Below are 24,657 nucleotides of genomic sequence, written 5' to 3'. Positions count from 1 at the left end.
ACCTAGAAACATCACCACAAGTTACCCTCCTTGTTGTCACACTGAATACCCGAGGGCCCTCCGGCACTTGCGATTGCCCTCTCTACACAGCCCGCTTTGATCGTTATCGGCAAGGTAAAAGTAAACCTATGCCGCGCAGTCCAGCCATCCCCTGTCTCAACTTCGATCTCACTAGAATGCCAGTCCGTCATCGCCCCGCAGCCCTTTTCTTCACTCTTCAGCTTCTTCCCATCGTCATCTATCCAGCTGTAGCCGTTCGCCACAATGGTGACAGTGTAGAAGAGGGGAATGGCAAGTCCGTCCTCAACTAACTCGCAGGCAGCTTGGGGTTCAGGAGCGGGTCCTTGCTCGCAGTTGGGAGAGTGGCAGGGAAAGTGGGTGCACACCATACCGTCGGCATCTGTTGTTGTCGTTGCATCGTCTTTGCAGTTGGGCATACAAGCAACCTGTTATACCTGTTAGACCACTTGCTGATAATATTAACAGTTGGATTACTCACAATACCGCCCTTTGCGGTAAAGGCGAACCTTGTCTCATCAACATCTGAGGCTCCGAATAGAAGCTCAACATAAGTTCCACCTAAGAGTATCAGCATTGCCTAGAAGAGTGAGATTGATGGTTATCTTACTAGAATCCTCGGGAACTTTCCACTTGATCTCAAGACCCTTTCCGCCATCTCCACTCTCAATGCTATCGTCATCGTCGTTCCCGATCTTCCAACTCTTGACGGCCTCTTTAACATTATCATCGTCAATCACAAAGTCCCAGTCTGACCCTTTATCATCCGAAATAGGGATGAAGAACTTCAGGGGGCCGCCTTGAGTTGGTATCGCTGCATGAGCAGTCGCCGAGTATGTCTCGTAGCCCGCATCGCAGAATGGTGTTATCTCCGGTGTCGTCATTGTAACAGCTGCTGTGTTGACCCAAGATGCACAACTGGGTTTCTCGACACATGCTTCTCGGTTACCAGAGCCCGCACATTCTGTGTAAGTGGCCGTCGAAGCACAAGAGAGGCCGGACGATGTTGGAACACCAATAGAAGGAGCTCGAGTGAGTGTGGGGAAAGCCTCCGTTGTAGCTTCGGTCGTTGTGACTCGGGATGTAGGAGACGTGAATCTGCCAAACTTCTTATCAAGACGAGCTTGTGCTGCATCCGCTATGTCGTTGAGCTGTGCTTCTGAATACTCATCGATGTCCCATTCCTCCCACGTGAGCCTGATAGCTGTTATAGTAGGGGTCTCCGTACTGACTGTAGTTGTTCTAGAGACAGTTCTTGAGAAATCCTCCCCTTCTACGTTACAGCCGTAAATGGTGCCGCAGGTGGAGATAGTACTCTGCGCTGTCGTGGATGTAATAGTTCCATCAACAGAAACCCCGTAAGAAGTAGTGGTGACGCACATCTCAGCTGACTCAGTGTTGCAGTCATCCGGCTTGCTGGAGAATGTTGGGTTGCCGGCGGGGTCAATACTAAGATGCGAATGTTAGTCTATGCCCCCAACAATAAAGTCTTGGCTGCCACATACGTGAATCCGGGCCAAGGGATAGACCCCGTGATATCTACCTTGATAGGTGCGGTGGGGTCGATCTTGATAATAGGAGGGGGGCCACTAGACAGATCAGTGACGATTCACAGTAGCAACGGCCACGCTACAACTGGTTTATACATACGGTGGATGAGTGCCAGGAGGAAGCACAAAGCTCCATCCCCCAATGGGAGCGAGGCATAGATCAAAGAACCACATGTCGCAGGGAATCTTGATACCATTATCGCTTCTCTCTGGATCGGGTACTGGTGTTGTGATTGGGATAATAACCGGAACGACTCCGGTTGTTTCAGTGGACTCTGGAGCTTTTGTGACATCACTGTTACTATGCCTGGGTAGAGTCGTAACCTGACCATTGGGTAATGTGGTTATGGGATTGGCGGTTGACTCAGGGACTGTAGTAAGTCGTTCCTTAGTGATTGGAGAAGTAGGAAGGGGATCATTTGACTTGGTGGCCTCTGCATGACTCGACTGCTCAGTGTCTGGGACGGGGTCGACCGATGTTGGTGGAACAGGCGCAATGGAACTGGGGTCTTGGCTTTGATCCTCACTATCAGTTACACCTTGAGACGAAAGAACGGAATCTAGTGTCCCGGTTGCGAAAGGTGTCGTGATGGGACTGTCTGTTTTGGTCAGTGCTGTCGAGAAAGTGCCAGTCGGACCTAAGATGGGTGTAAGAGTTTCATTTCCGGGCAGACTTAGATCTGAAGTCGAAGCCGCGGGACCACGGCCGTTAGTACTGCGGGTCACTATTGTAGTGACACTCCTATCATCACCCCCGAGAGAGTCAGTGATAGATTTGTGGGTTGTCTCGGAGAGATCTGTTCCTGTCGAGAAAATATTGGTGGAAGGAATGGTAGTCACCAGGCCACCAGGCAAAGTGGTGGCAGGGGAGGGCTCGGATGAAACGGAGACAATGTGCGTGTTTGGTATGGTGGCATCTCCATCTGGGCTATCACGGCTGGCATCCGATGACTTCTCCGAATTGCCAGTCGTCAGCTGACTATTGGCAATCGTTGTAACATGGCCAGTACCGTCGCCGGAGGCGGGGGCAGTAGTGACGCGGTTACTTGGTAATGTCAAGACCGGGGGACCTGCTGTGATGAACGCGTGTGATGAGATGGAGGACACTTTTGTGCGTTCTGACAGCCAATGCTCCGAAGTGGTTGTGACGGGAAGGGGTAGGGGGTTCGTGGAGGGTTTGCCCGAGATATTGTCATCAACGGTTGGAGACGATAATTCAGGCTTACGGAGAGTAATGATGGTGGTTGGGTCAGGAATAGATGGAAGCGGAGGTCCACACATTCCATTAGCACCGCAAGTCCAGCCTTCTGGACAGCAGCCCTCACGACAACACGCTCTTTCTGGACACTATAAGCCAAAGTCAGGGACGAGGTATGTAAGCTTACTTGGGCCACAGATATGCTCTAGCCATCCGTCTCCAGGAGGACAGCAGCTTTCGCCTTGTAGCATAACACGGCAGTTACCGGTACACAAACAAGACCCATCCGGGCATGTTGGTCTAACTGGTGAGCTTGACACTGACGCCAACTGGAGGGCAAGGAGCAACAGCCACCGCGAGGCTTGGATCCTCATAGTTGAAAAGGTTGAACAGATGTAGACAAGTAAGACTGAGGGAGAAACACTGAGAAATGAATATGTCTCCCAGTTCTCAAACAACAGTTATCGACCTATGCGATAGTAGAAGAAGACTGAACCGAAAGCAAGTGAGTTGGACTTCTATCGTCATGCGATACTGTCATATAAGATTAGGATCTCAAAGCTTGCACATAGGTAACTGGATAAGTATCTACAGATAAGGAAAACGCCGATATTCTAAAATTATCACCATGCCATGTTATAATTAGAGTACGATTACCTTCATTCCAATGTACGCAATTGAAGCAACAGCATCTTCGAAACGCCTGGTGCATAAACGAAGCAGAACTCGACATGGAATAGATCCTACTTGACAATTACCGCGCGACATGGAATAGATCCTACTTGACAATTACCGCGCGACATGTAGCGCGGCGGCAAGGCAGACGGGAAGGCAGCAACAGCTTCAGCGTGCCATCAGGAGGACCCGATTGGTTGTACGGATAAGCCTCAATTGCGGTATTAATATATTTTGATGCCTGCATGATAATACTCTGTTGGCTTTACTGAACGTAGTCTGCTGATGGGGCCAACAGCTGCATCATGCGACTGGTAAGATCATGACGTTGGGGGCGATTACTTATTTTTAATTGACTCATGCAATATACTCTAGACATTTAGGTTGTAGCCCGAGGCTGAGCTGCAGAAAGGATTGTTTCAAGTGAATTTTTCTCTCAGGACCAACAGCATGGATGACCAACATACAGTAGCAGTGCTGGTACTTTCTATAATTGCATCAACCTGTTGGATCGATTCTAGCCAATGCGGTTCGGCTTTGTTGGCCCCCAGAGCCCCTGTCATAACTTTATGTGCTCGGTGTTTCCACTTGCTGCAGGCGCTTAGGCGACCAAGGCGCTGATCATTCGACGTGGCATACACCACCCTCTTGAAATCCTTGTTCGCGCTGGTGCTCAGACCTCTGGGACTAACACGCAAGAAAGATGCGGAGGATGCCTTCGCGTACATTGTCGCAATTTACAATGATTCCTTCTGGTAAGAGTATAGTTACCATTTTAGCAGAACTTCAATCTCCTGGGTTCTAATATCATTCGATGACCATCTCACTCAATGAAGTACATATAACTGTGCAATCGCCTTCCTGACATATCTGCTATAATATCCTTTCATCACTGTCATTGCTAGAGTCAACCAGTATTACTTTATAGCCCCCATTAACCAATCTTTGGCCTCGTCTTATCGTCCTCCGACTCCTCCCTATCTCTTGTCATGACTTTTTCACGTCCAAATTTCTTTTCCTACAGAGCTTTACTGTTTATACTTCTTGCTCAATACGCCCTCGGCTCAATTGACTCTGTCTTTAACGTTAAACAAGGCGGTATTCCAGTCGGCGGATGTAATTCCTACAAGGGCAAACTCAACAAATGGTGGGCAGACGCCAGAAAGCTCGTCGACGCTGCGCTCTTGTATGCAGAAGATGACAGCGTTGATGGACCCGAATACCTATACACTTTCTTTGCGTTGGACCCCCCTCCTGCCGATGCCCAGGAGAGAGCAACAGTCCGCGGTATGTCCCCAGTCCCCCAATCACACAATACTCTAGATAGCCAGTCACTGAACCATTCCAATAGCTAGATTGCGGTTGGTAAAAGAGTTTATCGATGGCGATACACAGCTCCCAACCGGTAAACCTTGGCTATTCTGCTCGAGCAGGTGGTTGAAGCGTAGGTTTTGTTTTGCCCCTGGCGAGTAATTGTTTCAATAACGTGGTCTTTTTCTAGGGATGGACTGGGACGACGTGGCCTATGATAAGGAGACAGGCGACAAGTTTACAGGTGATGACGCCAAGAAGGTACGAGATGTAATTGATGAACCAACTCCACCTCCAGATGAAGCAAACGAGCCAAAAGGTACGTAGCCAGGTGCCATGAACATCACGCTTCCCTTTATGATCAGTCTGACTCAAATTTTCTCAGAGTTCCCATATTGGTCCTCGGATCTTAAAGAATACCTGATAGATGAGGCCGATGACTATTGTACGAAGAAGGTCGACGGAGTTATCCAGCACTTTGGGGCTACTCACGAGGGTCCCGAGGAGAAGTGGAAAACAGTTACCATCTGTGTTAGTAACTTGAGATGGAATGCTAAGAATGACCATCTGGCCCTTGGAATAGTCAGGACGGAAGGCAAAAGTATTGTGGAGTACAGAGCACAGTCTATGACATTATTCCACGAACTCTTCCATGTAGTCCTCGGGAACGCGAATACCGAGGAGCACGAAAAAAGCTGTAAGTTCAAAGACCATTACATGATGAGATGAACTAACGAGCCATTAGATGACCTGCCATATATTGCGAATCCTAGGAGAGAGGAAGGTGAAGATCCTGGCGATGAAGATCAAGACATAATCTCCACGCAGGAGGCCCTGTACAACCCCGAATCCTACACACTATATGCTCTTGCTTCCCTTCTTGGACAGAATAATAAGGATTATACGTTCGCTAGTACAAGGTCGAAGCTCAAGAGGACGGAAGACCCAGGGCAAGGATGAGAATAATGCAGGATCAGGAGGCGCTGACTATCGGAAGAGGATGATTAGGGCTTGGATTTGTGTAAACTTTAAAGAATGATGTAGTAATACATATCATGATACTTAATAAAAGAGTCATCTTGAATTGTTAGGCCCAACAGTAAACAGTTGATGATTGCATTACGTGTCTTGCCGACTGGCTGACCTTGAAGGGCATTAGAGAATATTCTTGCAAGACGACTTGCTACACCCCGCACAATGGGTTATGATATGAGTTGCATTTAATTTCGTTCTCAATCCATATCCTTGCTTGCGTCCAGGCCTAAAGGAAGGAAGTGTAAAAGGAAGAAAGGAAGAAAGATATTCCGGAAAAGCCTCCACCAACATGGTGTCATCTGCATGTCACTTTTCCCAGTGCACAGGAAAACCTTCATCTTTAATTGAAGGAGAACAAGGAGGCATGGCAGAAAATAAGCCGCACTTTGGAAAAATCCCCGCAGTAAGAATATTGTCGAAGATAGTATTACGGGTAGCTGAAAGCTAACTACATACTGCAAGTGTGACTATTGCCGGAGTAAAAAGCTCAGGGTAGGTTACTGCCTCAGTTCCTCCAAGTATAGATGCTAACAGACAAAGTGCTCAAAGGAAAGACCAAAATGCATAAGTTGTGCGCGTTCTGGGAGGCCTTGTCGTTATAGCGAGAGGACACAAAGAACTCCTCTTACACGAGAGTAATTATTCGGCCGAACCCTTGCAACTGTCTAGCTGACCCCTCCCTTCAGCTATCTGACCAGAGTTGAGAGACGCCTCGCAAACGTGGAGCGCTTGTTCCACCAGCTACTCCCTGATGTTGACATCAATGAAGCCCTGGCATCGCGGGGCGTTGAAGTTCCTGCCGACGCATCGCAGCCGAATTCATCTGTGTCGCTACCGATAAATCCTTCATCACCTGATACTCCAGTACAGGCCAGCGGTGCCATTTCGGATGCCGTGCCTGCAGAAAGTGATGGCTTTGATTGGCAGGAAGACGTGGACGAGCTGACTGATGGAATGGCTTCGTTATCCGTTGAACCGAGAGGAGCGGGATACTTGGGTAAGTCACGGAGCACAGACATAACAGGCTGCATATCAACTGACTCCTACCAGGACCGACTGCTGGTGTCTTTTTCCTCAGATCACTACTTCTCTGGACCGGTCATTCCAGGCCCTTCATGGGCAGTAGCCCTGAATTACCACGACCGTATGCTGGGGTGGAGTCTTCTTCCCAGCTATCTAACTCGGTCACGTCAAGACAGGTTATCGAACAATTGGTAAATGGCTATTTTGAGGTCTACCACCGCAGCTATCCCTTCGTGCACGAACCTACCTTTCGAGCCCAGCTTCACGAGGTCATACAGCGACCGAATCAACGCTCATGGCAGATGCTGCTCTACACCATCATGGCGCTGGGAGCGTGGTGCCTTAACAACGACAACTCTGAACTCGATGATGAGCTGTACCATCTCGCGCTCTCTTTTGGAGACGCCGAGTGCTTGTTCGCAAGCGCAGATTTGACCTTTGTCCAAGCTCTTATCCTGTTTAGCAATCTAAGCCAGAAGCGAAATAAGCCCAACACCGGATCTAACTTTCTTGGACTTGCCACGCGGATGGCTCTGAGTTTGGGTCTTCATAGAGAATTGCCTGAGTGGAACATCAGTCTCTTGCAGCGAGAGATGCGCCGTCGTGTTTGGTGGGGGCTATATATGTTTGACAGTGGTGCTTCGACGACCTTTGGGAGGCCGATTCTTCTTCCGGGTGAAGAGGCCATGGACGTGCGACCGGTTCTTAATATTGACGATGAAGTATGCGGTAACCTGGTAAAGGATGGACATTCTGCTAACATCTGTGAAGGACCTTACGAGTGGAACAAAAGTCCCGCCAGAAGAGGTAAACAGGCCGACGCTGTACTCGGGCATGAAGTACCAGAGTGATCTACATGTCAAGTCCAACTACATCTCCAATCGCCTGCTCTCATCATCATGTGTGGCACCGGAAGACGCTCTATCCATGGATGCAACACTGGATAAGTGGTCTAGCACATTACCAGAGTACCTAAGTCTGGATCATCATGTGCCTTCAGCTGAGCCTGCGTTCTACTTCAACAAGTCACGCCTGTGGTGGCGCTTCTGGAACCTCAAGATTATCATCTTCCGCCAATTGTTTCTCAAGCGGGCAATTGGCAAGGGAGATCCTAGCGTAACCGTACCAGATAACGAGGTCGATGAAAAGTGCATGAGCATTGCAATACGTGCTGCGAGTGCGACGATAGAGTCGATTGATCAGTATACGAAGGAGAGACAGAGAACCAGGCTTGTGACTTGGTACTCCATGTAAGTCGATCCCGACAAAGCCTCCAAGAGATGAATTAACTTCCTCCAGCTATTTCACATTCCACGCTTCCTTGGTCATCGTCCTCGCTATCCTTAGTAACTCAGAATCACCAGACATGCCCAAGTGGCAGGAGGATGTCAACACGGTCCGCCACATCTTCCGAGGAGTATTTGCGGACAATGAGCTCGCAACCCGTTGCGCCAACATCATCGACGTTATCTTACCAAACCCTCTATTGACAACGAGCGACTGGGCAAATGTCCAGCTTGATCCTATGTTGATGGACTTTTCGACGTGGCCGGCGTCCTCTGCCGATGAGTTTGCCAGTGTCCTCGGCTGGCCTGACTGGGCCAATTTCACGCAGTAGATGGACTTGTTGGAAGGTGCTTTGCTAAGCGTCATCAGTTTATGATGCGCATATTGGGTCCGATGAGATGGGATCTTATGTATTCTCCGTTTGGTATATCGTTTTCGTCGGCCCGTTTGATCGCTGCTTCTATCGTCGTCTCGATCCCGGCTCTGAGGTGTCGGGATGCTAGGCGTTCCCGAGCGATGTCGACTGCTACATCGACAAACCATCTTGAGTACGAGTTAGCCTGGAATAAAGTTTGATGAGCAATCACCCAGACTTACTTGTCATCTGCCAATGTGGAAATGCGGCTCCATGGCTCTTGGTTCAAGAGTACGTAGTTGCCTTCGATGATAACAACTTTGGCACGCGAAGGAATCTTAATGGCATCGGGTATTGGGTCCTTTCTTGCGTGGTCAAACCCTGGCGCTTTGATGATGATTTGCGGTTCGTTATGTGTCGTCACAGGAGTTTTTTTGAGTAGCGCTACGAGATCTAGTAGGGCGGCGGCATCGAATGTGAAAGGTGCACCGCGTCTTCGGAATGCTTCATCGGGGTCGGTGAAGGAAGAGAGAGTGGTACGAGTATAATGGAATCCATCCTAGGAACTTAGACGTTAGTGACGTGGTTGCTGCGTGGGGTTGGGGACTTCAGGACACACTGACCATAGGAAGGACTGCGACATCGGAAATACCGTTCTTCTTCAGCTGTTTGATCAAAGCATCTGATATCGTGGTTTTGCCCGATCCTGGTACGCCAGCCAGCGCAATCAAGATTCGTTGTCTTGGAGTGCAGAGCTTCTGCTGGGTCAAAAGACGCTCGACGCGTTCCATGAGCTTCGCAGTTATCTGTTCCAAATCGCCGTCCATTATGGGCTGATTGATTATTTGATATGAAATGGTGACCTCTTCCGGCCTCTTTAACCTCGTCTCTTTGGAGGAGGTCGGTCTGTCTTGAGTCATGTAACGATAACTGCAATTCCCCACGGGATACAGTAGCCCGGACACTTAGCTCCTTGATTCCTAATTGGCTCGGACTGGAGTCGGCCGGACCCAGCGAGATGGAGTTCTACGTAGTATCCATCTCCAATATTCTGTGGGGTTCATGTTGCACGCGGAGCAAAACTTGGTCACCTCATGCTGATCCTATACGAATATAAGAACCCCAGAAAACCTCCACAAATGTTTCTTTCCCCAGCTCAATCCCCAGATTCAACTTCGACCTGAACATCACTCAAATTTTCGAGTTCCAATATGGCTGGTGACCCAATTACCAATGAGCAGCAGCTCGATGCTGTACCCAAGAAGGGTGTCTGGCGCCAGTTGCGTGAGAACCCTTACATTTTCGGCCTCTCTATGGTGAGCAGTTTCTCTTCGTAACTCTTATCAGAACTGACACTCTCTCATTAGTTTGCCAGTCTAGGTGGTTTCCTCTTTGGCTATGATCAAGGCGTCGTGTCGGGGGTACTGACCATGGAGTCATTCGCCGCTGACTTTCCACGAATCTACCTTGACAGTGGCTTCAAGGGTTGGTTCGTCTCGACCTTGCTTCTGTGCGCGTGGTTTGGATCTCTCATCAACGGCCCCATTGCCGACTACCTCGGTAGAAAGGGCTCGATCCTCCTGGCTGTTGTCGTCTTTACCATAGGGTCAGCTTTCCAGGCTGGCGCTGACTCTATCCCTATGCTTTTTGCTGGTGAGTTGTAGCATATCCCTACCTTCGGGTACTCCAGCTAACACTAAACCAGGCCGTGCTGTGGCTGGTCTCTCAGTTGGCATGTTGACCATGATTGTGCCCATGTATATGTCTGAGGTGTCAAGCCCCGGCATTCGGGGTACTCTTGTTGTTCTACAGCAACTCAGCATCACCCTCGGTATCCTCGTAAGCTACTGGCTAGAGTATGGAACCCAATACATCGGTGGCCATCGATGCGCACCCGATATCCCGTATTCAGGCGGTACCTCCGACAAACGCACGTTCGACCCTCGATATGATGTCGGCCCCGACGGATGCACAGGTCAATCCGAGGCTGCCTGGCGAGTTCCATTTGCCCTTCAGATCTTCCCTGCGCTCGTTCTGGGCATTGGAATGATCTTCTTCCCCGAATCCCCGCGCTTCTATCTCATGCGTCACAAGGAAGACAAGGCCCTTGCCGCTTTGGCTCAACTCCGTCAGGTTCATGTTGATTCAGAATCCATCAGAGCTGAGTATTTAGCCATCAAGACCGAGGTCCTATTTGACGAGTCCGTATCAGCGGAGAAGTTTCCCGGGAAGAAGGGCATTTCCCTCTTCGCTGCTCAGCATGTTGCTCTCGTGTCTACGTGGCCCGCCTTCAAGCGTCTTGCCATTGGGTGCTGCATCATGTTTTTCCAGCAGTTTATGGGCTGCAATGCTATCATTTATTATGCCCCAACCATGTTTGCGCAATTGGGACTCTCTGGAAACACCTCTGGTCTTTTGGCGACTGGTGTATACGGTATTGTTAACACGCTTTCAACATTGCCCGCCCTCTTCTTGATCGACAAGCTCGGTCGTCGTCCGTTGCTCATGTGTGGTGCAGCGGGAACCTTCATCTCTCTCGTCATTGTCGGTGGTATCATTGGAGGTTTCGGCTCGGGTCTTGCCGACAATAAGGCTGCTGGTTGGGTTGGTATCGTCTTCATCTACATCTACGACGTCAACTTCTCGTTTTCCTTCGCGCCTATCGGTTGGGTTCTGCCCTCTGAGATCTTCAACCTCGGCAACCGCTCCAAGGCCATGGCTATCACCACCAGCGCTACCTGGATGTGCAACTTCATCATCGGCCTTGTGACGCCTGACATGCTGGCCAACCTTGGATGGGGTACCTACATCTTTTTTGCCGCATTTTGCCTTCTCGCCTTCCTATTCACCTACTTCTTTGTACCTGAGACTCGTGGAAAGAGTCTGGAGGACATGGATCTCGTCTTTGGCGATACTGCATCCCATGAGGAGAAGACAAGGTTGATGGAGATTGCGTCTTCTATGGGCCTTACTGAAGCCATTCCTGGGCACAAGGTTGGTCTTGCTAAGGAAGACTCTACTACGGCGGAGCACTTTGCTTAAGTTCGAGACTTGCGTAGTTGCTACAGTCTCTGTAGGGATGGAGTGGTATGCTAGGCTGACAGTATACAGCTTTACTTCAACATTTGATAAGAAGAAATGCAATAATCATTCAGCATACTAGCAAATAACTTGCTAAAACTTGATGTCTATAGTCCTCCAGGAGTTGCTGCCACAGTGAACATCTCCCTGCATCTTGAAATGAGAGAACCAATCATCCTGATACGTGATATTGTACCCAGCGCTGGCATACACCTCGGATACAGCATTTGCAAAAATGTCCTGCTTGTTAATCACAGGACCCCAAGGCTTAGGTGCAAGGACCTTTTGGTCCGGCAAAACCAGACCATTGACAGTACCCGGCCAAAGAGCTAGAACCTGGCTAGCTGTATCAACCGCGCGTCGTTGCAACGAGTTCTTTGGGGTGCCCGCTTCCACGATCGATTTGGCCTTGTAAACAGGTCCCATAGCGCCTTTCATCGTGATACCGGTCTTGCCTGATGCCTTTTGAGGTGTTTTGGATGTATCTTCCTCTGTTTTTGAGTCTGATGGCTTCTGGCCAGGACATAACCAGCTGTCTGACTCAGCATAGTAGAAAGGCATGGGAACTCTGAAGATGTCCTTGTCAGTGATCCCAGTCTCTCGTTTGAGGATGTTGAGGTTGGCTTCAATGCGCTGAGCCGAGCTCTTCTGGATGGCGTCAAAGTTCTTGAACTTGAGAGCCTCTTGGATAGTCTGTCTGGGAAGGCACAGCTCCTGCTTCTTCTCCTCCACCTGGAGCGAACGCGAAACAGCCTTGACACTTCCATGACCGGCCTTGGACGCCTTCTTCAGTAGATCAAGACCCTTGAGCGGATCTGCAACCATAATGATCCATCCACGCTCATTGTAGGCGGGCAGGAATTGAAGGAACTCGTCAACATGGCCAACGTACAACCAGCTTGTGTCGAGAATAAGAGGGTCCTGAGCTTCTTGGGCCTTGAGAAAGTCAACCATGAGAGGAGCTCTTCCATCCCAAGCGCCCATGATCGTTCTGCCTTGAGGAAACGACTTTCCGTTGTACTTGTAGGGGGGGATAGTCTCCAGGTTTCCAGTGGAGTCGATAGTATCGCCGTCACCTGGATGTTGGACTGCGCCAACCTTGTCGCTTCGGAGCTCATGGAACGCGTCACGGCCGGATCGACGAGAGCTTTGGACTGACCGGATCATGATTCGGATAGTAATTGGACCGTTAGGGCCAGGCATGCTTGAGTAGCCGGGCTCAAAAAAGTCTTGTGTCCAAATATCTTGGTTGTCGAAGAGGAAGACGGAGTCTCTGATACCAGAACTGGCGACGTTGCGCTTGACATCATCCACAAACTGCTGTTGCTGGGGGTTGGAGCCAGGCTCGTTCACGCCGGTTGAGAAGATGCGTTGGGCCACCTGCCCGTGATGATGAGTCAATACGGGGGCAACTCGCACAGCGACAGTGTCGGTTGCTTTTGTCTTGCCATCAGTGACTGTGAACTGTATCTTTGCATTGCCATCCCAGCCTTTAGGGCGGCGGACATCTCGGGCATCAATACCCAGTTCGAGGCCTGATGAAAGCTCCTTGGTCGTGAAGACATAACTTGCTGATACGTAAATCCACTTGTTGCTTTTCTTTGCGAAGATGCGGACCTTTGCTGCGGCTGTTTTATCAGTGACTTGGATAGATCCTATGGCAGATGGGCTCAGTCCGAATATTGGAAGCGTTTTAAGCGGCGCAAGATATTTTGGGTTACGTTGGATGTCATCTGTCGCATCGTTGCACAAGTCCAAATAAGTCTCATTGCTCGGAATGATGTCGACGCTGGGTCCCCATTTCTTCGCACAGCGAAGGCCAGTATCGCCGATGTTCGGTAAAATTAAGGCGCCTCGATTGGCGGTCCATGAAGATTTGCCATCGAGGTCTTTCTTGTCGACTTTTCCGTCGCGGTTGGTATCTGCGAGGATGGTCACTTTGAGAGCATCGCATGTTGCGACTAACGCTATTGTGGTTGTCAGCAGGGATAATCTCAATCGAAAACTGCCTGTATACCTAATGTCAAGACAGTCGGAAACTTCATTTTGACCTGATCCCTCCGAGATATTGAGGTGAAGGACCCAAGAGACGACTCACGGTTAAATGTTCCTCAACACATGTTATGCTTATTTATAGCAATTGACAGAACATCCTTCCATTGAACTCTAATCTCGGTAACATGACTGAAAGTCCACTTAGCGAGCTCGTATAAATCCTACACTCGTTTCTAGACCAGTCGATTGCCTGTGGTGGAGTAATGCCCCTTGCATTCCCGAGGATCCAAATATGGTGGCTCCTTTTTAGGCTGTTGTTAGTGGTCATAGCGTATAAACCCCAGACGGTTTCGTCGACGGTCATGCCGTCGATCTGATAATGGATTCAATTCTAGAACTCTTAAGGTCGACTTCACATGCTGTACATGTAAGAACGTGTGATGTAAGCTATATCCGAGTTCTCCCAAATGACCAGGATGGTTGCGATCCTGAGCCTTGCATTGGAGTAATGAAGTACACAGTGTTTTTTCGACCTTACTCATTGTCTCAGGAGAGATCCGAATAATTTGTTACTGATAAGGACGAAATCAAATTGAAACAAGCAACACTGCCTGGTTAAAGTCCCCGAAAGCAAATCATGTTCTCGAGGCCATTGCAATGGATCTGCTCAATTGTTTTACTTTTGGCCTTTAGACGTAATGTGTTTGGCCGGTTTTAGTTGCTGTTCGAAGACAGTCCAGGGTATGTCTTCATATATACAGTGAACCAGGCCACCCAGGTAAGCAATGCACCTATCACGAGCATGTCTTTATATAACTCGGGGTTCAGGTCGCGCAGTTGAGCCCATTTGATACCAGCGACATAAGAATATTCTTCGTTACAATTAGGCCACAAGGTGATATTAAATGTTCTCCATGGCTACATCGATAGTATGTATAAAATAATGCATTATAATGAATAGAACTCTAAGCTGGTTGTATAAGCATCCAAGTCGCGTACCTCACAAGCCCTCCTCTATCGCCACTAAAGGGATCACGCTCAAAGACCAGCCAGGATCTGGGGGAACAGCTTCTCAGTGAAGTCCCAGAGAATAGGAGTGTAGTCAGGAGCCCAAGTGAGACCAGTCCAGAACGTGTTACGCTGGCCCTGAAGAGCATAAATCTTGTTGTAAAAGCCACCCTCAAGCTCCTGAGAACAGACCTTGGGAACAGTCAAGCCATGAGACGCAAATGCAAGGATATCAGGCGTGGTCACATCGTAAGTTCCAGCCTTGTCGATGTTGGTGAACACCTGCTTGATAAGGTCCTTGGCCTTTTGAGCTGTCAGGCTGGCCGTGCCAAGGACACGAGTTGTCCAGAAGTCCTGCTGACCCGAGCGAGAGTAGGCATCGACAAAGTTACCTCGTGGAAGGTAGTAGTTGGTGGCGTTATCAGCGGTGTTGGTGATGCCGCCGACGGTCTTGGGTAGGCCTGTCTTGCCGACGACGCCGACGTACAGCGTCTCCCAAGAGAACTTGGAGAAGAGCGACTTCTCCTTGGCATCGAGATCCCAAGTACCGACGTTGTCTGGGGATGGAGTTGCTGCGAAAAGGACCTTCTTGGCCTTGACGGTCTTCTTGCCAGATGGCGTCTGCACGACGAGCTCTGAGCCCTGGGAAGTTCGCTTGCTCCAGGCAACGGTGCTTTCAAGAAGAACGTCATCCTTGATCAGGTTGTAGACGTTGTCGTAGAGTGACAGGGTAGAGCCTGTGGATGGATACTTGAATGAAGGACCGGTTAGACCAAATCCGAAGGCCGCAAGCTGAGGCTCTCCAACAACTGCCATGACATTCCAAGTTGGGGTGTGCGTTGCGTCAGAAAGCCAGATGAGAGTTCGCAGGACGGAAAGAGCACTTCCAAGCTGGTACTTCTCAAGAAACTCGCCAAAGGGAAGCAGGAGATCTTCGGGGACCTCTCCCTTCTTGAAGTAGCCGTTCTCGAACCAGGGTTGGTACTTGATGGCCAATGCAGCATATGTGGCCAGGGCGACAGTGGAGTTGATAGTGCCGTAGTCGGGATCGACCTTCTTACCGGTGCTGAAATCAATGTCCTTGGTGGTGAGCAGCCCCTCGGCGGCGCTGATCAGATTGGGAGAGACAAGTCCGACATTGAATCGCTTGAAGAAAGCTTTGGTAGTGTTTCGGTCAAGGTACGCCTGGACACCATAATTGATTGGTGTCGAGCTGCCTTTTGGCTTGTAAGCGTGGACATGGCCGCCCTGAGAGCGCGTCAGTAACAATATTGTCTCTGTTGACACAGAACTCACAAGTCTGTTGGCCTTCTCAATCACCACGACCTTCTTCTTGTAATCCTCTCGCAGCCTGACTGCGGCGTAAGCACCAGTTGCGCCACCGCCGACAATGGCGACATCGACCTCGATGGTTTCCTGCTTAGGCGTAGCGAGGGCGCTACCTGCCAAGGCAAAGAAGGGGAGGAAATTATTCAACTTCATCTTGTCAATGGATTGAAGATGAATGAGGAGTTCCGAGAGGAGACGGAGACGGAGGGGAGGAGGCTTATATACGTGCGGCTGATTGCTTACCTCCGCCCTTGTGACACCAGCCTAGCCCAAAGTTTTTATTGCACGTCAGCATGAGCACAGCGAATCAGCAGGTCAATTGAATGATGCAGTGTGACCTTGTCATTTAAAAATTCCGGCACGAACGCACGGGTGACTACGTAGTGCTTGTCGATCTGGAGGGATTTTCAGGGCGCCGTGGGAACTACCGACGTAGTATCCGGGACTTTCGGCGGTGCAACAGAGTTTAATTCAAGGTCTCATGCCATAAGTCAGCGCACGAACATAACCCGTATAATTTTATTTTAATATTTGAGAAAGTATAAATATGATATCATCGTGAATGTCTACGCAACGCACTCCGAATTAAGAGGCTGTGCCCATCCGAGCGGCCGTAGGCTTTTCAAGAGTACGTATGCCGCAAAACCTCAGTCCCACTTGTATTGTTCAAGTGTCGTGGAATAATGGGCCAGCACTGACATCAAGGTCATTAGCTCATTAGCACGGGCTCTTGACCCCTGTTCCCTTCGGGGTAGTACCGGAACGCGACAGGAGAGATGACCATTAAAACGGTTTGGTGGTACGTGATGTCATTTGTCCCAATAATGGTGTTCTATATCCGTAAAGCCTATTGATTCTTTATATAAATTACTCAAGACGATAAAAGCCTTTGCTTTCAACTTGCTTAATCTCCACGACCGTGTCGTTTCGCACGTGTATTCCCGCCGTGTCAAATTCCGGGCCAGAACCAGACTGTTCACTCGAGATCATAGTATGCACTCCTTCGTTCCGTTGCGAGTCACCAGAATGATAATGCAGTCCGTTCTCAACATCGGCCAATTGATGCGTTGAGCTTGTTTCATCAGCGTCACGGTCTTTGTTTGTCCGAATAAGTGTCGTGAACTTGATAGCATTGCTCGGTCGGCTGATAGGTTGGCTGCTTTTCCCATATGAACTGAGGAGGCTGGACGGGAGAATATGGATAAAGATTGGACGCAGCAAAGGGAAGCATGCTGGTCATCTTGTTAGTAATTGAATCATATGACTGACAAAAACATGTACTGACCAGAGACAATAGCGATATTGACTTCAACAGATCCCAGAATACAGAACATGGCATAGTCGTGAGGCATCTGGGTTGTGTTATCGGGGTAGTTGACCAGCACAATGAGCACAAACATTGATGCAATGCATACACTGTATTGGATGTTAGTCGAACAACCCGGGATGACTTTATTAAGAGGATATGAGATCTCACATGGTACCGAGAAGGAATAGAGCACCGATTGCCAGTTTTTGACCCGTCTTGAGTCTAAGTCTGAAGACTTCAATAATGGGCAAGACCAGAATGATAATGTCCATGATAAAATGGGTCGTGATGGTTCCCAAGAAGAACTGGTCGCTATTGATGTTACAGACCTTGTCCGTAATGGTATAGTCCCAAAGGGACTGGACAGGAACGCAACGGAATGTGAGCATGAAGGTTCGGAGTATAATCCAGATGACCACCATAACAAGCATGACCATAATCGGAATGCGAATGGATGAAATGCGAAACAAGCGCCAATACAGACATAAAATCGCGAGCTTGGAACAAGCAATTGATGACGCGTAGCAGAGGGAGTTGAAGTAGGCCAAAAATCGTGCTCGTTGTAAAACTGCCTCACGTTCACCGGTCGGCATTGAGTCGGGAATATTCACTCCGAGATATGCATGCAGCGTCCCTGTTATGGCTGTAAGTCTTCTATCCATAGACAAGACGGGATTGTCACTGACATTCAACCATGATACCACAATACCCCGTCGCGAAGAGAAATGCCAGGATGGTGAAGTAATCGTCAAACCACCAGCTCATCTTGGTCATGCGCCGAGCGCAGACGCGAAGAATGAGGGACGTCAAGGCCGCGATCCATGGGATCGCAACACCAGCCCAAATATTAGGTTGGAGTCCAGCCATGGTGTGAGCACGCGCTGTTGCAGCGCCTATTCATAGAGATTGAGCAAAATAATGGGAAATAACAGTCGAAAAGTTTTAGTACCCCAAGAATGGGGGCCACGCAGGACGGGATCTGCATTTTGAATGGCAGCCGATGACGAGAGCTGAACCTGTCTGCAGAACAACTGACTCGCTCGAGCCAGCCATGATAGCTTTCCCCGGATACGACCATGCCGAAAGAAGCACACTCTATCGTTATCTCGTCTTTAGCTCCAATAGATAACCCGACCGCTGCAGATTACCCGCCAATTTTGAGTTTACGCTTGTTGGAGTAGTGGCCTTGCTACTGGCTGCGGCGTTCTGTTGGTGACAAGCCTCGTTTGAGAGTCTGAACGGTTATCTGCTCGACAAATCATCTGGAAAAGAAGCAATCCTTCCTTGGGCTTGAACTGATAAAGAGCTGAAGCAAGCTTAGGCCGTCTAATTTCCACCCTCTTCGAAAAAGGGGGCTTTGCGTGTCGGTATTTAGGTCTTGACTCGCTGTCAAAGATCATGATTCTCGAAAGCCGGATTCAAGCCACAGCTGAGTCTGTTCTTAATTCCGCTCCTGAGTCTTGGCATTTATCATGGATTTTGCAGAGACGAACCATTCCTGAAAAGCAGATTTTACTCGGTGCCAGCATCACTAGCATCTTTTTGACAGTTTGCTTCGCTTAAGTCTCCCAAGGTCTGTCCCTTGCGCATTGACCTCGGACCATGAGACGGGAAGGGACGCTTGTAATTTACCTCTTCAATGCGCCTTATCATCTGAACTTTGGTGATCCCTGCTTTTGGGATTCCTCCCCATGTAACCGAGGATTTGGTTTCGACTGCTCATTGGCGTTCGCTTCCATGTGCAACACTCCACACAGGGCTGAACAAATCAATCTGGGAACAGGGAGTAACGAATGAATCATGGCCAGATAAGCCTCAGCGTCTAGTGCATGGTTTGGTGCTCTCGTACCTTAAAGTCATGCGAGGGCTAGGACAACACTGTCGACGCTTTTGTGAGCTCTGAAACAGCCACTCAATGCCACAGCTAAACCCACTGTGGCAAGGCAGAGTACACCAGTCAGTCTGATTGGCATCCGCAATAGCAAGCTTGCAACCTTATTGTGCATTCAAAACCATGGTACAGGGCATAATTCTTGTTCTCTGATGATAAGATTATCACCGCTTTGAAGCTCATAAATACAGTATCGGATACCAATATGCGGGAAAGGTCATTCACAGAAAGAAGCTGGTCCTATATTTTGCAATTAAGTGATCCCAGCAACCTCTTTGACGGCATCAATGCTCTCATAGTATATGTCATTACCTCACAGACATATCAAGACTTGCCGAGCTCAATAGATCTTTAGAACCTCAAGCACGTCACTAGAAACAATTAAGCAGGATTGCTACACGTTGAGAATTGAATAATATAAGCAACTGACCTATAAATATTTAGATCACTCTAAGCATTTCTCTTTTAGACTCTTTAAAAGACAAGCAATGACTACAGCTTTATTAGATGACTCTGGTTCCATACCCTGGAGTGGGGCAAAAGTACGAAAAAGCCTTGCCGAATCGGCACCGACTGGGGATAACCTCATAACGCCAGACGGAATTAATTGCACATATCGCCGAGTCCACTATATCCAGGTCCATTGATCGTCCTGAAGTGTCGATCTCATAATTCCAGAAGACTATATAAGACTCATATTCAACCGCTGTTTGATCATTCTCCAAGCTCAACTCTTGTCACAACTCCAACACTCAGCAACCAGCTTTAATATCATCAACATGTCTACCACTACAATCGACGCTTCTTCCCCAAGCGCCTACGGGCCTTCTGAGACCGCTCTTCTCCTTCTTGATTGGTACGGCCTGTTCATCGAGAAGGTTGCTGGCCCAGTTGCTGAGCCAGCGTTGAAGGTCGCAATTGAGCTCCGAAACTGGGCCAAGGCTCACAACATCACGGTTGTTCACTGCCTCATCGATGCAAACGGCACTCCCTTCCCGGCCTGCAAAGGCGTCGACCGTTTCCAAGGCCTCTTGCAAGTCATGAAGACACTGGAACAACCCGAACCAGCTGAACTTCGAGCCGATGACAAAGACGAGCTCACCTTTCACCGAGTCCCGGGACATATCTCGGCGCTCAAATCCCCAGGCTTGCTTGACTATCTCAAGAAGAAGGGCATAAAGTCTGTTGTTCTCTCCGGCCTGAGCACTTCGGGCTGTGTTTTGAGAACAGCGGTCACAGCGACGGATGCTGAATTTGCAACAACGGTTATCAGCGATGCTTGTGCCGATGCGGATGCGGAGCTTCACCGTGTTATCTTGGAGAAGATTATTCCTTCTAGGGGTCATGTAAAGAGTTCTGCAGAGTTTCAGAAGGAATATGAAGGGGCTCAGAATGTTTAAACTGGAGGGCTGGACTGGCGCGACTTGTGAACCAGAAGAATCTCAACGAGACGGGACCAAGGGACCAAAAATCGTTCTTTGAAAGCAATATAGCAATCTCGGATAGATAGACATGTCAATAAACAAGTCGCATTCTATTTTTAGGATATCACGGCAGTTATAAAAATGCGGTTCTTGACCCGGTCGTGATGACATTCCGATGGATCCTCGTAGCGGGTTTAACGTTTCCAAGCTGCTATATCCGTTGCTCCGATGCTACTGGCTGAAACCTTTCTCCACTATGGAAAACCGGGGCCGTCACGAAGGGACTGGCAGGACTGGGTCTGGAGATTTCTCATCCTCTTCCACTTTATACTCAACGCTCACTCAATCTCGAACTTTTACTCATCTTTAACAGAACTATAATAAAGTCATTGTTACCAGTTTGTGTCCATATTCAGCACAAATCTGCATGGGTCCGCCACGCACCAACCCAAATGGATGTCATAACTGTCGACGAAAAAGGTTCCGCTGTGATGGATCCGTCCCCTCTTGTCACAAGTGCATATCATTGGGCAAGGAATGCCTTGGATATGGTACACTGTGGAGATGGACGGATTCTGTAGCCAGTCGCGGGAAGTTATCCGGCAAAAAGATACCTTTACACGATCAAGATCATTCATCATCAAGTCAGACAGACGCAGACGCCAAGGGACTGACTGTAACTAATGCCAATCAGGGCATAGACAGCAATTATGTTCCGGATCTTGATCTTGATGATAGTATACAACTTTCTGGCAACTTGACCGACCCTTTGTTCTGCGACATGAGCTCGAGCGATCGTTATTATTTATCATATTGTTTGTCGTCCCCTGCTGGTTTTTCCCTGCTCTTTACTGACTATGAATATCAGTTGCGAATGGCCTTTGCCCTCAGCTTGTAGCGATAGACCTCCCAGGCCACAATCCGTTTCCAAGACTATTACCAATGGGATTCTGCAGCCCTGTCCTGCAATACACGATGATCACTGCTGCAGCTCTGCACATGTCCAATGTTCTAAGACCAGACACCGACAAGTCGCTGGTGACACCAAGCCACGCTCATAACTGGCATCCATCTCGGAGAGCTATGTTTGATGCATTGGCAGCCAAGCAAAAGGCATTGTATCTTCTCCGCATGGCATTTGAAGACCTGGACACTCACGGACACGACATGGTTTTGACAGCTGCCATGCTTCTTGTTACCGCGGATATGATCGACTCGGGGAAACATGGCTCCAAGGCACATCTAGATGGAATCGGCTGGTTGCTAAGCTATGCCCAGCCGGCTACTAGCGTGGGCGAGATGCTCAAGGACTTTGTCATATCAGATTGCTACATGTGAGCTTTGTTATTCTTCGAGACGGCGAAATGTTAACTGATGTACCAGCTTTTATGTATTTGCTTTGACATTCATGGACCAGATCCCACAATCTTCCCTCGCTCTCAACACAACAATCGCGTCATCTGCTATTCACTATGCCGCCCGGAACAGCTTTATTTGCTGTCCTGCTGAGATCCTCCAGATTCTGTGGTCCACTGCGATAATCTTGCAAAGGCAGACAGCCAACAGCGTTGATGTAGATGGAACGGCTGCAAGAGGCCTTGAATTATTTATGGAAGCCATGACATTCAACGTCGAAACGTGGTCTCAGGATATCCAGCAAGTACCTCTTGGTCGTCAGGTAACAGATATCTCAAGTCGGATACACACGGGATATACGCATCAGATGGCATGCTGCTTATACATCATGTACGCAATTCCGTCTGTCAAGAGCTTCTTACCGGAAAATACGGAGCATGATCTCGAACACAGTCTGATCTTCCATCTCCGCCATATCACTGACGAGGACCCCAACTTCAAGACATCCTTTTGGCCAACTTTCATTGCTGGAGCTCAAACAAGTGACTCTGATGAGCAAGCGTGGATAATGGATAGAATGAAAAGACAGTCACGTCTTTTTCCATGGGGCTTTTTGTATACGGCAATGGAAACACTTGAGCTTATCTGGAGACAGCGGGCCAATGCTCCCGATGGGCTGAATTGGCTGGAGATTCTAAGAAGTCCCGAAGTTAGCTTTCTAATTGTGTAGGAGAAATATGTCAAAGGCCTCAAATGATAACGTCTGTCCGGCATTAGTCACGAGCTCACTATGGTACGAATTGCTGTCCTTTGCAGCCTTCACTATTATTGATTTGTTGTCACTAGAGGCATGTTATGCATGTTCTCTATCAAACTTGTGTATAAAATAAGAAAGGTACATAGGAGTCTAAAGTCTCTTTTAATAAAATCCACACATCGCAAAACTAGGCTACAGGCGACTTGAGATTGATCCACCGCTCGCAACAGATTTCGCAGCCTCCTTTCCAGCCTTGGCTCCAAAAACAGCACCTGAAGTGAGGCCACTTCCACCGGGATAGTTCGAGTAGAACAGACCTCCGACCATCTCTCCCGCAACATACACATTTGGCACTGGGTTACCAGTTGCACCATGGATCAATTGAGCAGTTTGAGGATCAACCTTGACACCACCAAATGTGAAGGTGACGCCACATGTGACCTTGACTGCTACATAAGGTCCCTTGTCCAGAGGCAAAGCCCAGTTTGACTTGGCCAAAGCGAGCTTCTTCGTAAAAGACTGGGTTGATAGTCCATCTCTGATGGCTGGATCCCACTTGACATTGGGGTTCTCCCGACGGTGAGCATAGACTGCTTCGTTGTACTCACGAACAGTGTCAATAAAGGCAGCCTTGTTTCGAAGACCACGTTCTGAGCACTTGTCGGCTAGCTCCTCCAGAGTATCGGCAGTGATGCGCTCGACTCGTTCCTCACGGTACTCTTCCCCACGTAGCCAACCGCTTGTTCTGGAATCCCAGACCTGGAAAGCGAGGTGCTCGGGTTGTTGGAGGATGGCCCGACCGAACTTGGCATAGGTGTAGTTCCGAAGATCAACACCTTCATCAACGAATCGATCGCCATCGACGTTGAGCATGAGGCCGAGGGGGTACCCTGACTTGGTGTACTCGTTGGAAGCTACTCGATCGCCCGTGTTGGGATTTGCATTGGCGTCCCAAGCAACAGAGTGGCAGCCTGACCAGTTGCCCACAGCCTGTGCGCCAAGTTGTTGGATGGCTAGACCCAAAACGTCACCGGTATTGTAAGGTGTGCCTCGAACCATGGCCAAGTCCCAGCCAGGGCCAAGGAACTGACTTCGCATCTGAGGATTCGACTCGAAACCGCCGGCAGCCAGGATTACAGCACCAGCGGTCAAGGTACGCTTGACACCATTGAGAGACACTTCGACGTCGTAGCCGTCATCAGAGGAGTGCTTCTTTAATCCCGTAAGGCCAGTTGACCATGAAACTCGGACGTTGTGTCTCTTGATGGCAGCAAGATAGTCCTGAATGAGACCCTTGCCTCCATCCTCGGTCTTGATGCACATGCCGCCCCAGAACTTGATCCTCCCATCAACTTCATAAGCCTGCCTGTTGAAGGAAAGTTGGAACCGTATTCCATTCGTAGCAAGCCACTTGATGGCAGCATTGGAGTTCTGAATCAGGCTCTTTGAGAGTTCAGGGTCGGAGCGTCCCATGCAGACTCTGTCCATGTCATTCTGGAAGTCTTTCTCGGTGTAAGGAGCAAGATCGATCTTCTCGGCTTGTTCCCGGGACACATTGTTGACGATCGGGAGGACATCTTGAAGTCCACCATGGGCAATTCGATAGGCGCCGGCGGTGAAATAGGAGTTTCCACCGACCCAGTTCTCGGGGCACTTGTCGATAAGCAGGACGCTCCCTGCGCCGTTCTGAGCTGCTGAGAGAGCTGCTGCAAAACCGGCGTTGCCACTGCCTACAACGAGGACATCGACTTGCTTTGGAAGAGCCATGATAATGTGAGGAGTGGCTTTTATAGGGAATTGGGGATAAATATAATATCCAAGAGATGGTTTGTAGTTGTTGAGATAAAAGATTGTGAACTAAGCTGACTAGAAGAGTTTATATAATTGTTTCAATGCTTCAAGAGAATGCTGTTGTCGCGATTACGCCACTCAAGACGCGGGGACTTATCCTCCGGCTCAACGGTCAAGCCACTGTGCAACTGCTCTCAATTGGTCTGATTCTCGTGACATGTGGCTGATAGTGGAGAAGCGAAAAGAGACACCGGAGACTGATTC

At 49.1% G+C, this 24,657-nt stretch overlaps 10 protein-coding genes across 10 annotated transcripts; 4 read left to right on the top strand and 6 right to left on the bottom strand.

Moving 5' to 3' along the window:
• Positions 1-11: 11 nt before the first annotated feature.
• On the bottom strand, positions 12-2,849 carry FTJAE_2253 (uncharacterized protein; the record flags this gene model as incomplete). The annotated part of the gene is made up of 6 exons (XM_037348428.1): positions 12-446; positions 500-579; positions 629-1,215; positions 1,399-1,467; positions 1,524-1,607; positions 1,669-2,849. The coding sequence occupies 6 exons, from the start codon at positions 2,847-2,849 to the stop codon at positions 12-14; spliced, it is 2,436 nt and encodes an 811-aa protein (XP_037210505.1).
• A 1,334-nt stretch (positions 2,850-4,183) lies between these two features.
• Positions 4,184-8,428, top strand: FTJAE_2252 (GAL4-transcription factor; the record flags this gene model as incomplete). Its single annotated transcript, XM_037348427.1, has 10 exons — positions 4,184-4,196; positions 4,537-4,728; positions 4,793-4,885; positions 4,943-5,071; positions 5,138-5,449; positions 5,498-5,657; positions 6,474-6,784; positions 6,838-7,532; positions 7,582-8,060; positions 8,110-8,428. 10 exons carry the CDS (start codon positions 4,184-4,186, stop codon positions 8,426-8,428), a joined length of 2,703 nt encoding a protein of 900 aa, XP_037210504.1.
• A 34-nt stretch (positions 8,429-8,462) lies between these two features.
• On the bottom strand, positions 8,463-9,279 carry FTJAE_2251 (panthothenate kinase uridine kinase-related; the record flags this gene model as incomplete). The annotated part of the gene is made up of 3 exons (XM_037348426.1): positions 8,463-8,640; positions 8,695-9,011; positions 9,076-9,279. 3 exons carry the CDS (start codon positions 9,277-9,279, stop codon positions 8,463-8,465), a joined length of 699 nt encoding a protein of 232 aa, XP_037210503.1.
• Positions 9,280-9,663: 384 nt separating this feature from the next.
• On the top strand, positions 9,664-11,494 carry FTJAE_2250 (major facilitator superfamily transporter; the record flags this gene model as incomplete). Its single annotated transcript, XM_037348425.1, has 3 exons — positions 9,664-9,768; positions 9,820-10,105; positions 10,158-11,494. The coding sequence occupies 3 exons, from the start codon at positions 9,664-9,666 to the stop codon at positions 11,492-11,494; spliced, it is 1,728 nt and encodes a 575-aa protein (XP_037210502.1).
• Positions 11,495-11,626: 132 nt separating this feature from the next.
• Positions 11,627-13,578, bottom strand: FTJAE_2249 (arginine deiminase type-3; the record flags this gene model as incomplete). The annotated part of the gene is made up of 2 exons (XM_037348423.1): positions 11,627-13,500; positions 13,551-13,578. 2 exons carry the CDS (start codon positions 13,576-13,578, stop codon positions 11,627-11,629), a joined length of 1,902 nt encoding a protein of 633 aa, XP_037210501.1.
• Positions 13,579-14,566: 988 nt separating this feature from the next.
• FTJAE_2248 (amine oxidase) lies at positions 14,567-16,018 on the bottom strand (the record flags this gene model as incomplete). The annotated part of the gene is made up of 2 exons (XM_037348422.1): positions 14,567-15,784; positions 15,833-16,018. 2 exons carry the CDS (start codon positions 16,016-16,018, stop codon positions 14,567-14,569), a joined length of 1,404 nt encoding a protein of 467 aa, XP_037210500.1.
• Positions 16,019-16,732: 714 nt separating this feature from the next.
• FTJAE_2247 (uncharacterized protein) lies at positions 16,733-18,041 on the bottom strand (the record flags this gene model as incomplete). The annotated part of the gene is made up of 4 exons (XM_037348421.1): positions 16,733-17,097; positions 17,151-17,281; positions 17,343-17,808; positions 17,861-18,041. 4 exons carry the CDS (start codon positions 18,039-18,041, stop codon positions 16,733-16,735), a joined length of 1,143 nt encoding a protein of 380 aa, XP_037210499.1.
• Positions 18,042-19,844: 1,803 nt separating this feature from the next.
• FTJAE_2246 (isochorismatase hydrolase) lies at positions 19,845-20,465 on the top strand (the record flags this gene model as incomplete). Its single annotated transcript, XM_037348420.1, has 1 exon — positions 19,845-20,465. The coding sequence occupies one exon, from the start codon at positions 19,845-19,847 to the stop codon at positions 20,463-20,465; it is 621 nt and encodes a 206-aa protein (XP_037210498.1).
• Positions 20,466-21,464: 999 nt separating this feature from the next.
• On the top strand, positions 21,465-22,575 carry FTJAE_2245 (acriflavine sensitivity control ACR-2; the record flags this gene model as incomplete). Its single annotated transcript, XM_037348419.1, has 2 exons — positions 21,465-21,823; positions 21,873-22,575. 2 exons carry the CDS (start codon positions 21,465-21,467, stop codon positions 22,573-22,575), a joined length of 1,062 nt encoding a protein of 353 aa, XP_037210497.1.
• Positions 22,576-22,794: 219 nt separating this feature from the next.
• On the bottom strand, positions 22,795-24,369 carry FTJAE_2244 (uncharacterized protein; the record flags this gene model as incomplete). Its single annotated transcript, XM_037348418.1, has 1 exon — positions 22,795-24,369. The coding sequence occupies one exon, from the start codon at positions 24,367-24,369 to the stop codon at positions 22,795-22,797; it is 1,575 nt and encodes a 524-aa protein (XP_037210496.1).
• Positions 24,370-24,657: the final 288 nt, after the last annotated feature.

Source organism: Fusarium tjaetaba, assembly GCF_013396195.1.
Source record: "Fusarium tjaetaba strain NRRL 66243 chromosome Unknown NRRL66243_c0000041, whole genome shotgun sequence".
Taxonomy (NCBI): domain Eukaryota; kingdom Fungi; phylum Ascomycota; class Sordariomycetes; order Hypocreales; family Nectriaceae; genus Fusarium; species Fusarium tjaetaba.
The sequence above is the reverse complement of the archived record's forward strand: the minus strand, read 5'-3'. Positions and strand labels throughout refer to the sequence as shown.